This window comes from Salvelinus alpinus, chromosome 8 (assembly GCF_045679555.1).
Source record: "Salvelinus alpinus chromosome 8, SLU_Salpinus.1, whole genome shotgun sequence".
Taxonomy (NCBI): domain Eukaryota; kingdom Metazoa; phylum Chordata; class Actinopteri; order Salmoniformes; family Salmonidae; genus Salvelinus; species Salvelinus alpinus.
In genome coordinates this window covers 45,706,013-45,718,387 of record NC_092093.1, presented here as the reverse complement: position 1 = coordinate 45,718,387, position 12,375 = coordinate 45,706,013, and the positions used below count along the sequence as shown (strand labels likewise).

Below are 12,375 nucleotides of genomic sequence, written 5' to 3'. Positions count from 1 at the left end.
TTTGTGCTGCTGGCAGAATACCAGTTGAGACGGAGGGGAGACTCGCTGCTCTGAATGTTGTGGGGAAGAGGAGCCGATCGAAGCAGGGAGCGAGACTGAAACTTCTCTCTCGAATACAGCTGTTCTTTAGCAGCCTTTTGAGGGACGCTCAGCGGTCACCAGTGGATTATTTATATACATGGAAGAGAGGACATTTATATGCAATGTTTTACCAGGGTGATAGAAGCTTTTTGTTTTACTTGCTCGCCAAATACATGAACTGAGCGCAGCTTCCGGATGTAACTGTTTAGGGTTTGGGTCCTCTTCTCTCGGCTGGATTTCTGAACTGGTTTATTCAAAAACTTCCATAACGTTAATCATTATCAAGTTTTTTCAGAAGAATGAAGACACCCAGATAACAAGGTGAGAATCCATGCTGAATTAAAATACAGGTATTCTGTCCAACAAAGTAGCAGTTGACATTATGCAATATCCATATTTTATGTAATGTTTTAGTGAGTCAGGATGAAAATCCCACCTCCCAGACAGTGTTTAGTTTGGTAAACTGACCCTAGATCTCACAGCTCTCTCTTCACAACCTATGGACCAGTTAACCATGTGTTGTCATTGGTGGTGGGATCCTCAATCAACTGCTGTCCTATAGGGCTATCCCCTCTCCTTACTGAGAATGGTCTACCCCTAATGAGAATGGTCTACCCCTAATGAGAATGGTCTACCCCTAATGAGAACGGTCTACCTCAATGCTCCTCACAGGTCCATGTTGACTACAATGCTCCTCACAGGTCCATGTTGACTACAATGCTCCTCACAGGTCCATGTTGACTACAATGCTTCTCACAGGCCCATGTTGACTACAATGCTTCTCACAGGTCCATGTTGACTACAATGCTTCTCACAGGCCCATGTTGACTACAATGCTTCTCACAGGCCCATGTTGACTACAATGCTTCTCACAGGCCCATGTTGACTACAATGCTTCTCACAGGCCCATGTTGACTACAATGCTTCTCACAGGCCCATGTTGACTACAATGCTTCTCACAGGTCCATGTTGATTACAATGCTCCTCACAGGCCCATGTTGACTACAATGCTTCTCACAGGTCCATGTTGATTACAATGCTTCTCACAGGTCCATGTTGATTACAATGCTCCTCACAGGCCCATGTTGACTACAATGCTTCTCACAGGTCCATGTTGATTACAATGCTTCTCACAGGTCCATGTTGATTACAATGCTCCTCACAGGCCCATGTTGACTACAATGCTTCTCAGTTTCTGTAGTGGAGGACATGTTGGGCTGATGACAGACTGGTAGGATTCCAGTTGAGGTAGTTTAATGCTGCACAGGACAATACAACCTAACAACATGGCTGTGACTTCACTAATGAATGATCAGAGGAGGACAGGACTACCCAGGACTACCCAGCAGCACCGTCATCCTCACACAACAGCATGAACTTGTATGTATATAGCTACATCCACAAGGCTCATTGCTAACACAAAACCCACATAATCTATACAGTAAACATCCAAACAACCACAGCTCATATAAGACACTGGTGGACATTATACAATACACTGAAATGCTAAATGTCTGAAATGAGATGACAGAAACAACAGGCTTACAGATGCTAGCTCGCTGTAAAAACACTATGTAGCATAACAAAGACAAGTGTGTCCACAATACATGAAGAGTGAGAAATATGAACTCACATTTCTGAAGGGCGCACACTGGCCTTGGCTAAAACAAAGAATGATAACTAAAAAAGGTCATCACAGGAGATGGCTGGAACTTATTACTTTGCTTGTGTACTTTCTCTAGTTACTTCCGTCTCCTCAGTTAGAGATCGCCCGGCGTGCTCTGCTCGACATCCCCGGTGGGTGGAGCTACAGCTCTCCTATGATTAACTCATATTTACTCTCAATAGTCTTTCGTACAACAGGGATGCTGGTCCATGATGACTCCAATGCTTCCTACAGTTGTGTCAAGTTGGCTGGATATCCTTTGGGTGGTAGACCATTCTTGATAAACACGGGAAACTGTTGAGCGTGAAAAACCCAGCAGAGTTGCAGTTCTTGTCACCAACCAGCGCCAGGCACCTACTACCATACCCCGTTCAAAGGCACTTAACTATTTTGTCTTGCCCATTCACTCTCTGAATGGCACACATACCCAATCCATGTCTCAATTGTCTCAAAGCTTACAAATGATTCCATAACCTGTCTCCTCCCCTCATCTACACTGATAGAAGTGGATTTAAGAAGTGACATCAATAAGGGATCATAGCTTTCACCTGGATTCACCTGGTCAGTCTGTCATGGAAAGAGCAGGTGTCCTTAATGTTTTATACACTCAGTATAAACATTCAAAAGGCATCACACCAAAGGACTAAGAAACTGACCTCTTATGGCAGTGAAGTGCAATATTTTGATAAATATTTCAATAAAGCTTCCAGTGTATTCAGGTCATGTGATTCAGCCATGTCTTCTGTACTTCCTCATTCCAAGAGAACCCTCTCCAGCGCAATGGTACAGCACTTCGAGATATTAGCTGATGTACGAAGGGCTATATAAAATAAACTTGATTTGATTTGAATGGTGCCCACATGCTGGATCGATGAATTTAGGGACAACATGTAATTACTCATAACTATTTGGTAATATCATGAATAGACTCGGGGACTAATATTTATTGAAATATATTTCTGTGTAATTACTATGAAGTTGGTGAAGGGAATTTAATGACATTTTTCATTCATTTCAAAGGTCCGCAACCTTAACCTGGGACAGTCACACCATTGAACAATTGTCACGTTTGGTTCAAAATTGCAAGAATACAAAATGATACACTGCATGAATCTACTCATTATCCACGTTAAAAACAAAGCTTTTAGTATTATATCACAATTTTAGCCAATTTAAGTTAAATAATATTTATGTTTGCCATCATGGACAAGAAAAGTCAGGTCAACTACCCAATACACAGTACATATCATATTGCACTTTTATATGAAATTACATTTAATTATACATGTTAGATTCCCATGCTATAGAGATTGTACTGGTCCAGACAGTGGCTCATGACAAAGAGCAGTATGTACGTACTGTTGGTAATGGCTGACTGGGCTTTTGATTGGAGCTTGTTCAGAATGGAATCCTCCTATAGGATGACAAAGCCTCAAAACAGGTATCCTGTTGATCTGTTGTACATGTATCATGTCGTTAGGCCTAATAAATCAAATGTCTAAGACTACGATGTGTCTATCTTTCTTACATGTTGTTTGTTAGTAATAACAATAAGCCATTTTCTTTTTGGCTCCCACAGAAACCTCACTTTTTTAAAACTGATATTTTATTTAATAATTTGAAAATACATTTAAACATCTAATTAAAATCTACTAGACCTACATTATTAGCAAACAATTACCTAAAAGTGTGTTAGTTAATTGCAGTGTTACAAAAGCAACAGTTTTGTAACAGCTTAACTTCAGCATGTGTGTTATAAAACCTGAAGCAGCCAGCGTCAGCCCAGAGATGTGTGGCGCTAGCCACAATAAGGATTAGCCACAATCGTAGAATTTGCGGTTCACCTTCAAAATAAAAGTCTCACATTGAAACTGATCCAAACGGATACAACGAGTGGAACGATGCCATATTTGGACTAGATAATGATAAACAACGTTGGAATGTTATATAATACAATAATTAATACATTTGACAACAGTTAAATCCCACTGTGGAAACATTAAGGACACCTGCTCTTTCACACAACATTTTTTTTTTTGTTGGTATTATTATTTTTATATCACCTTTATTTAACCAGGTAGGCCAGTTGAGAACAAGTTCTCATTTACAACTGCGACCTGGCCAAGATAAAGCAAAGCAGTTTGACACAGACAACAACACAGAGTTACACATAGAATAAACAAGCATACAGTAGAAAAATCTATGTACATTGTGTGCAAATGTAGGGAGGTAGGCAATAAATAGGCCCTAGAGGAGAAAATAATTACAATTTGGCATTAATACTGAAGTCACAGATGTGCAGAAGATGATGTGCAAGTACAGAAACTGTGGTGTATGAGGGTAAGTAATAATATGGGGATGAGGTAGTTGGGTGGGCTATTTACAGATTTGACAGCTGATGCTTAAAGTTAGAGAGGGAGATATAAGACTCCAGCTTCAGTGATTTTTGCAATCTGTTCCAGTCATTGGCAGCAGAGAACTGGAAGGAAAGGCGACCAAAGGAAGTGTTAGCTTTTGGGATGACCAGTGAAATATACCTGCTGGAGCGCGTGCTACGGGTGGGTGTTGCTATGGTGACCAGCGAGCTGAGATAAGGCGGGGCTTTACCGAGCAAAGACTTGTAGATGACCTGGAGCCAGGGGGTTTGGCGACGAATATGAAGCGAGGGCCAGTCAACGAGCATACAGGTCGCAGTGGTGGGTGATATATGGGGCTTTGGTGACAAAACGGATGGCACTGTGATAGACTGCATCCAATTTGTTGAGTAGAGTGTTGGAGGCTATTTTGTAAATGACATCGCCAAAATCGTCAGTTTTACCAGGGTATGTTTGCCAGCATGAGTGGAGGAGGCTTTGTTGCAAAATAAGAAGCCGATTCTAGATTGAATTTTGGATTGGAGATGCTTAATGCGAGTCTGGAAGGAGAGTTTACAGTCTAGCCAGACATTATTTGTAGTTTGTAGTTGTCCACATATTCTAAGTCAGAACCGTCCAGAGTAGTGATGCTAGTCGGGCGGGAGGGTGCGGACAGCGATCGGGTTGAAGAGCATGCATTTAGTTTTACTAGCGTTTAAAAGCAGTTGGAGGCCACGGAAGGAGTGTTGTATGACATTGAAGCTGTCTGGAGGTTTGTTAAATGGTAGACATCCGGACTCAGGTTGACATCCATTAGCTAACTAGCTACCAAGCTAAAAACGACATGCCCAGCAGGCTAACGTTAGCTAACTACCAAACAAGGGCAGGGGCGCTACTAGGTTAGCTAGCTAACGGCTGCCTATGATTAAACTAGTTATCCGATCGCTAAGTAACGCGCTCGAGAATTAACTTAGTAACGTTAGCTAGCTATCCATTTTCCTTACGACACATACTACTTCCATTCCTTCGCTATGGAAATAACCATAATGGTTAGTAAAAACATGGCTAACGTGTTATCGTATCGGCCGAGCAAGCTAACGTTAACACAGTGTCCAAAGAAGGGCCAGATGTACACAGAATGGTGTCGTCTGCGTAGAGGTGGATCAGGGAATCACCCGCAGAAAGAGCGACATCATTGATATGTACAGAGAAAAGAGTCGGCCCGAGAATTGAACCCTGTGGCACCCCCATAGAGACTGGCAGAGGTCCGGACAACAGGCCCTCCGATTTGACACACTGGACTCTATCTGAGAAGTAGTTGGTGAACCAGACGAGGCAGTCATTTGAGAAACCAAGGCTATTGAGTCTGCCGATAAGAATGCGGTGATTGACAGAGTTGAAAGCCTTGTGGGAACTGTGGGAAGCATTGGAGTCGACATGGGCCAGCATCCCTGTGGAACGCTTTTGACACCTTGTAGAGTCGATGCCCTGACGAATTGAGGCTGTTCTGAGGCTAAACGCGACTACAACTCAATATTAGGAAGGTGTTCCTAATGTTTGATATACTCTGTGTATGTACAGCCTTACCAATGGATTGTGCACCCATGAATTGGAGTATCGGGCTTCTCAGTGAGTACGGTTACATGCACACAATAATGTGATTATTGTGGATAGTCAGATTAATATAATAGTTCGTTTTAAAACCTTTTATATGTTTTGCAAGAAGAACGATTTCCTTAATAATCAAGTTTACATGACACATCTGAAATAAGTCTACCTGATGGGACTTTTGATAAATGCAGAAAATCGCCAATGAAAATAAACGATTTGCCACAGTGACAATGTTATTTTTGGGAAGCGTATTGATTCTGGGACTTATAAAGTTTGTGGAAACTACTTCTACTACGTTACATGTAGTTGTTCTGAACTCACTTCACACTAAAGCAGGAGGCTCTCGCGGGAGGCTCTCGCGGGAAGCTCTCGGCTGGTGCTACAACAGATGAAATACGCAGATTAAAGTGTTTACATGTCGTTATAATTAGAAATATTGCTCAGAAAAGTGTTTTAATCGGCGTATGCTTACTTTGATTTTGACCTTACATCGATTAAGATAAACAGAGTAAGATGTTTATGCAATGACTCAAGCGCAATCTGCCTACTGCTACATTCAGTTTAATATCTAAATATTACTGTGCATGTAAACGTACACAGTGACACCTACAGATTACAATTCCAAAGAGTCTCCACAAATATTAGTGTCGTAGCTCTTATTGCAGGACGTTGACTGTGGGGAAATCGCCTTCCCAGTCAGTCTATTGTGTGTATTGGACATTCATATTGGGCTCTACAGCCTTACCCTGTTTCATGGGTGGTCTCAGCCTACTGAGTGACGCCCACAGAACACAACTGTGTAGAGTTTACATAAGAGCCATGACACTAATATTTATGTAAACTCTTTTGAATTGTAATCTGTGGGTGTCACTCCACAGGCAAGGCTGTACAGCCCAATATGAATATCCAACACAAACAGTGTGTGTATGTCCCCAATTCAATTATGCAGTCTAATACATCCAGTGGGATTTTAAATGTGTTTTTTTTTACTGGTTTGTCAAATTGATTAATTATAGTATTTATTTTTAAGTTGTATAATAACATTCCAACTTTGATGAGCATTATCTAGCGCAAATATGGCATTATTCCACTATTTGTATTATTTTGGATCAGTTTCAATGGGGGGGGGGCTTTTATTTTGAAGGCAAACCACACGTTCCGCTGTTGTGCCTAATCCTTATTGTGGCTATCTTCACACAAGTCAAGCCCAGCTGTGTTTGCAGGCAGCATCGGCTACATAACCACGTCGGGAGAGTAGTGCACTCAACAAATCTACTATCGCAAACGTGTTTAGCTGTGGAATATGTCTACCTCACGGACAGTCATATGTTTGCTGAGAAATGACTTGCGTCTTCACGACAATGAGGTAAGTTGATTCTAAATTGGATCAGAAACGTGTCTGATAGTCTTGGAACAAAACGATTCCAAAATGTGTACCGTTGACTTAGCCTCTTCACTAATGTAAAGTATATTTGGTTTTATCGTGCATTCTCTGATCATTTTATTTCTTCTCATCTGACACCAATAAACAGGGAAAAAATGCTAAAATCTTCTTGTGGTATAATGGCAAACAAACGTTATGCCGGTCATACACTACACGATTTCGCCACGTTTTTGCCATCCCAGACGAATAGACATGATCGGGGTGAAATCGTGTTTACTTGGGCTAGAAATAGTTGCCTGGGTACCCAAACGGCTTGCTCCGGTCTAACCTGACGTAGCAGCCGTAAAATAAATGCCTGAAACTAGGGCTGAGGTCCAAACATTTAAAAGACACACCCTCGTCCACTTACCCTCGCCGTATACCCTTGGGGGAATCCCCGTCGCCATCTTGGGGGGCGGTCCAAATGATTATCCAAACAAGGGAAGTTTGTAACTTAAGCCCCTCAGGCCTCGTTTTCATTCGGCTTTGCGAGTGTACAATTATGTTCACTCCGGCTTGAAACTCCCCAAAATTCAATTCGCGATGATTGTACATCAGAGTCCGCGAAAGGTTAAAAACAAGTCAATGGAGAAGTCAACATACAAGTTTAAGTAAAAACGAATGTAAATAAGTTAGAAATTGTGCTGCTACTGCATTTGACGGCCCAAACACGTCTTGTAACACATTTTCCTCCTTCAGAAGTTCCAGCTAGGCAGGCTGTTATTTATGTAATTAATTTGCTAGCTATCATACAGTAGGTGTATATTAATCATTATATATTTAATGTAAGTAGACATGCAATCATAATTGACTAGAGCATATATAAAGCACCCAGGGTGGCTGAAAACACAATCATTGAGGGATGAACGAGTAAAGAATTTCCGGGCAGGGGCGGTCCATTTAAAAACAATCCTTCCTCCCTCGCACTGCAAGTGTACACCCGTCAGACGTTATGTTACGTCATCAGAAGTGTCCACTTAATTTGAGGGCTGAAGGGGATAAGGTGTGTCTTTTCTGTGTGTGTTTGGACGTAGATCACTACACACTGGTCTTGAAGAAGAAATGTCAGGGGAGGTTCTCTGCTGCGCTCTTCAACCTGTAAACGTGGAGGAGTTGTTCGGATGGAGTTTTGCCACAGAGCTTCTAAACCCAGAGGCTTAACAACGTGAGTCTTCTGGGAAAGCTTGCCAAACAGGCCAGGGTTGGAGAAGTACATGGAGAAGTGAGAAATTATTTTTTTAGTAAATTTTCTTAATCTAAAGGCACAACCTAGATTCTAATATTTTAAGTAGTTGAACATGTTATAAGTCCAACCTCGTGAAAGTGACAAACTGACACGTTTTCATTTTCATCAAAAACAACTTTATATCGAAGGAGTTTGGCACGAGACCACGGTTCGATGACGTGTTTCTGTACATGAGCTTCGCTAGCCAACGTCGCCATGAGACAACGCCTACAAGTGTGATCGGGGATTTCTATTGGAGAAGCAGTTTTATCCCATCTTCATAGTATACGATCTTAGGTGTAAAGTCCGAAAGCGGATGTCCTGTCACAGGCCCTCTTTCGTATTGGTCAGTGCTATCTGGGATCTCTACCATTTAAAATGTAGACTTCAATGGGGTAGGGATGTCCCAAGGATACCGGATGGCACGGACCATTTCCCCTGAAAACCGGAACATCTGGTTATTGGGGACTCGGCAGCACTGAGGTATAATAAGAACCAACTGCACCCGGTAGCAGCACAAGCAGCGATGACATCATCACAACACATTTAAGTGTGTGCCCTCGGGCCACTACTGTACTACCCCATATCGACAACACAAAATCTATATGTACGTGTGTTTGTATGCATGTGTCTGTGCCTATGTTTGTGTTGCTTCACAGTCCCCGCTGATCCATAAGGTGTATTGAACTTCCGGCGCCGAAAAGAGATGGCCGCCTCGCTTCGCGTTCCTTGGAAAATATGCAGTATTTTGTTTTTTTATGTGTTATTTCTTACATCGGTACCCCAGGTAATCTTAGGTTTCATTACATACAGTCGGGAGGAACTACTGAATATACGATTAACGTCAACTCATCATCGTTCCTACCAGGAATATGACTTTCCCGAAACGGATCCAGTGTTTTGCCTTCCACCCAATACAATGGATCTGATCCCAGCCGGCGACCCTGTGCGACGCCGTAAAAGGGGCAAACGAGGCGGTCTCGTGGTCAGGCTTCGGAGACGGGCACATCGCGCTCCACTCCCTAGCATACTACTCGCCAATGTCCAGTCTCTTGACAATAAGGTTGATGAAATCCGAGCACGGGTAGCATTCCAGAGAGACATCAGGGATTGCAACGTGCTCTGCTTCACGGAAACATGGCTAACTCAAGAGACGCTAACGGAGTCGGTGCAGCCAGCTGGTTTCTTCATGCATCGCGCCGACAGAAACAAACATCTTTCTGGTAAGAAGAGGGGCGGGGGGGTATGCCTTATGATTAACGAGACGTGGTGTGATCATCATAACAACACACAGGAACTCAAGTCATTCTGTTCACCTGATCTAGAACTCCTCACAATCAAATGTCGACCGCATTATCTACCAAGGGAATTCTCTTCAATCATAATCACAGCCGTATATATTCCCCCCCAAGCAGACACATCGATGGCCCTGAACGAACTTTATCTGACTCTTTGTAAACTGGAAACCACACACCCTGAGGCTGCATTCATCGTAGCTGGGGATTTTAACAAGGATAATCTAAAAACAAAACTCCCTAAATTCTATCAGCATATCGATTGTGCTACCAGGGCTGGAAAAACCCTAGATCATTGTTATACTAATTTCCGCGACGCATATAAGGCCCTCCCCCGCCCCCCTTTCGGAAAAGCTGACCACGACTCCATTTTGTTGATTCCAGCCTACAAACAGAAACTAAAACAAGCTCCCGCGCTCAGGTCTGTTCAACGCTGGTCCGACCAATCTGAATCCACGCTTCAAGACTGCTTCGATCACGCGGATTGGAATATGTTCCGCATTGCGTCCAACAACAATATTGACGAATATGCTGATTCGGTGAGCGAGTTCATTAGGAAGTGCATTGACGATGTCGTACCCACAGCAACGATTAAAACATTCCCAAACCAGAAACCGTGGATTGACGGCAGCATTCGCGTGAAACTGAAAGCGAGAACCACTGCTTTTAACCAGGGCAAGGTGACCGGAAGCATGACCGAATACAAACAGTGTAGCTATTCTCTCCGCAAGGCAATCAAACAGGCTAAGTCCCAGTACAGAGACAAAATCGAGTCGCAATTCAACAGCTCAGACACAAGAGGTATGTGGCAGGGTCTACAGTCAATCACGGATTACAAAAAGAAAACCAGCCCCGTCGCGGACCAGGATGTCTTGCTCCCAGACAGGCTAAACAACTTTTTTGCCCGCTTTGAGGACAATACAGTGCCACTGACACGGCCCCCTACCAAAACCTGCGGGCTCTCCTTCACTGCAGCCGAGGTGAGTAAAACATTTAAACGTGTTAACCCTCGCAAGGCTGCAGGCCCAGACGGCATTCCCAGCCGCGTCCTCAGAGCATGCGCAGACCAGCTGGCTGGTGTGTTTACGGACATATTCAATCAATCCTTATCCCAGTCTGCTGTTCCCACATGCTTCAAGAGGGCCACCATTGTTCCTGTTCCCAAGAAAGCTAAGGTAACTGAGCTAAACGACTACCGCCCCGTAGCACTCACTTCCGTCATCATGAAGTGCTTTGAGAGACTAGTCAAGGACCATATCACCTCCACCCTACCGGACACCCTAGACCCACTCCAATTTGCTTACCGACCCAATAGGTCCACAGACGACGCAATCGCAACCACACTGCACACTGCCCTAACCCATCTGGACAAGAGGAATACCCATGTGAGAATGCTGTTCATCGATTACAGCTCAGCATTTAACACCATAGTACCCTCCAAACTCGTCATCAAGCTCGAGACCCTGGGTCTCGACCCCGCCCTGTGCAACTGGGTCCTGGACTTCCTGACGGGCCGCCCCCAGGTGGTGAGGGTAGGTAACAACATCTCCACCCCGCTGATCCTCAACACTGGGGCCCCACCAGGGTGCGTTCTGAGCCCTCTCCTGTACTCCCTGTTCACCCACGACTGCGTGGCCATGCACGCCTCCAACTCAATCATCAGTTTGCGGATGACACTACAGTGGTAGGCTTGATTACCAACAACGACGAGACGGCCTACAGGGAGGAGGTGAGGGCCCTCGGAGTGTGGTGTCAGGAAAATAACCTCACACTCAACGTCAACAAAACAAAGGAGATGATTGTGGACTTCAGGAAACAGCAGAGGGAGCACCCCCCTATCCACATCGACGGGTCAGTAGTGGAGAAGGTGGAAAGTTTTAAGTTCCTCGGTGTACACATCACGGACAAACTGAATTGGTCCACCCACACAGACAGCGTTGTGAAGAAGGCGCAGCAGCGCCTCTTCAACCTCAGGAGGCTGAAGAAATTCGGCTTGTCACCAAAAGCACTCACAAACTTCTACAGATGCACAATCGAGAGCATCCTGTCGGGCTGTATCACCGCCTGGTACGGCAACTGCTCCGCCCACAACCGTAAGGCTCTCCAGAGGGTAGTGAGGTCTGCAGAACGCATCACCGGGGGAAAACTACCTGCCCTCCAGGACACCTACACCACCCGATGTCACAGGAAGGCCATAAAGATCATCAAGGACAACAACCACCCAAGCCACTGCCTGTTCACCCCGCTATCATCCAGAAGGCGAGGTCAGTACAGGTGCATCAAAGCAGGGACCGAGAGACTGAAAAACAGCTTCTATCTCAAGGCCATCAGACTGTTAAACAGCCACCACTAACATTTAGCGGCCGCTGCCAACATACTGACTCAACTCCAGCCACTTTAAAAATGGGAATTGATGGAAATTATGTAAAAATGTACCACTAGCCACTTTAAACAATGCCACTTAATATAATGTTTACATACCCTACATTACCCATCTCATATGTATATACTGTACTCTATATCATCTACTGCATCTTGCCATCTTAATGTAATACATGTACCACTAGCCACTTTAAACTATGCCACTTTATGTTTACATACCCTACAGTACTCATCTCATATGTATATACCGTACTCTATACCATCTACTGCATCTTGCCATGCCGTTCTGTACCACCACTCATTCATATATCTTTATGTACATACTCTTTATCCCTTTA

The 12,375-nt window shown here is 43.9% G+C and overlaps 1 protein-coding gene across 2 annotated transcripts in view; it reads left to right on the top strand.

The window, feature by feature from the left end:
- Positions 1-6,875: 6,875 nt before the first annotated feature.
- cry-dash (cryptochrome DASH) overlaps positions 6,876-12,375 on the top strand; it is a 64,782-nt gene continuing 59,282 nt past the window's right edge. Inside the window, exon 1 of one of the 2 annotated variants that reach the window (XM_071414050.1) lies at positions 6,876-7,078. In XM_071414050.1, the coding sequence (XP_071270151.1) occupies positions 7,016-7,078 (63 nt within the window). In that variant the 5' untranslated portion in view covers positions 6,876-7,015. The remainder of the gene's footprint in view (positions 7,079-12,375) is intronic. The other variant, XM_071414051.1, reaches the window with a different exon arrangement.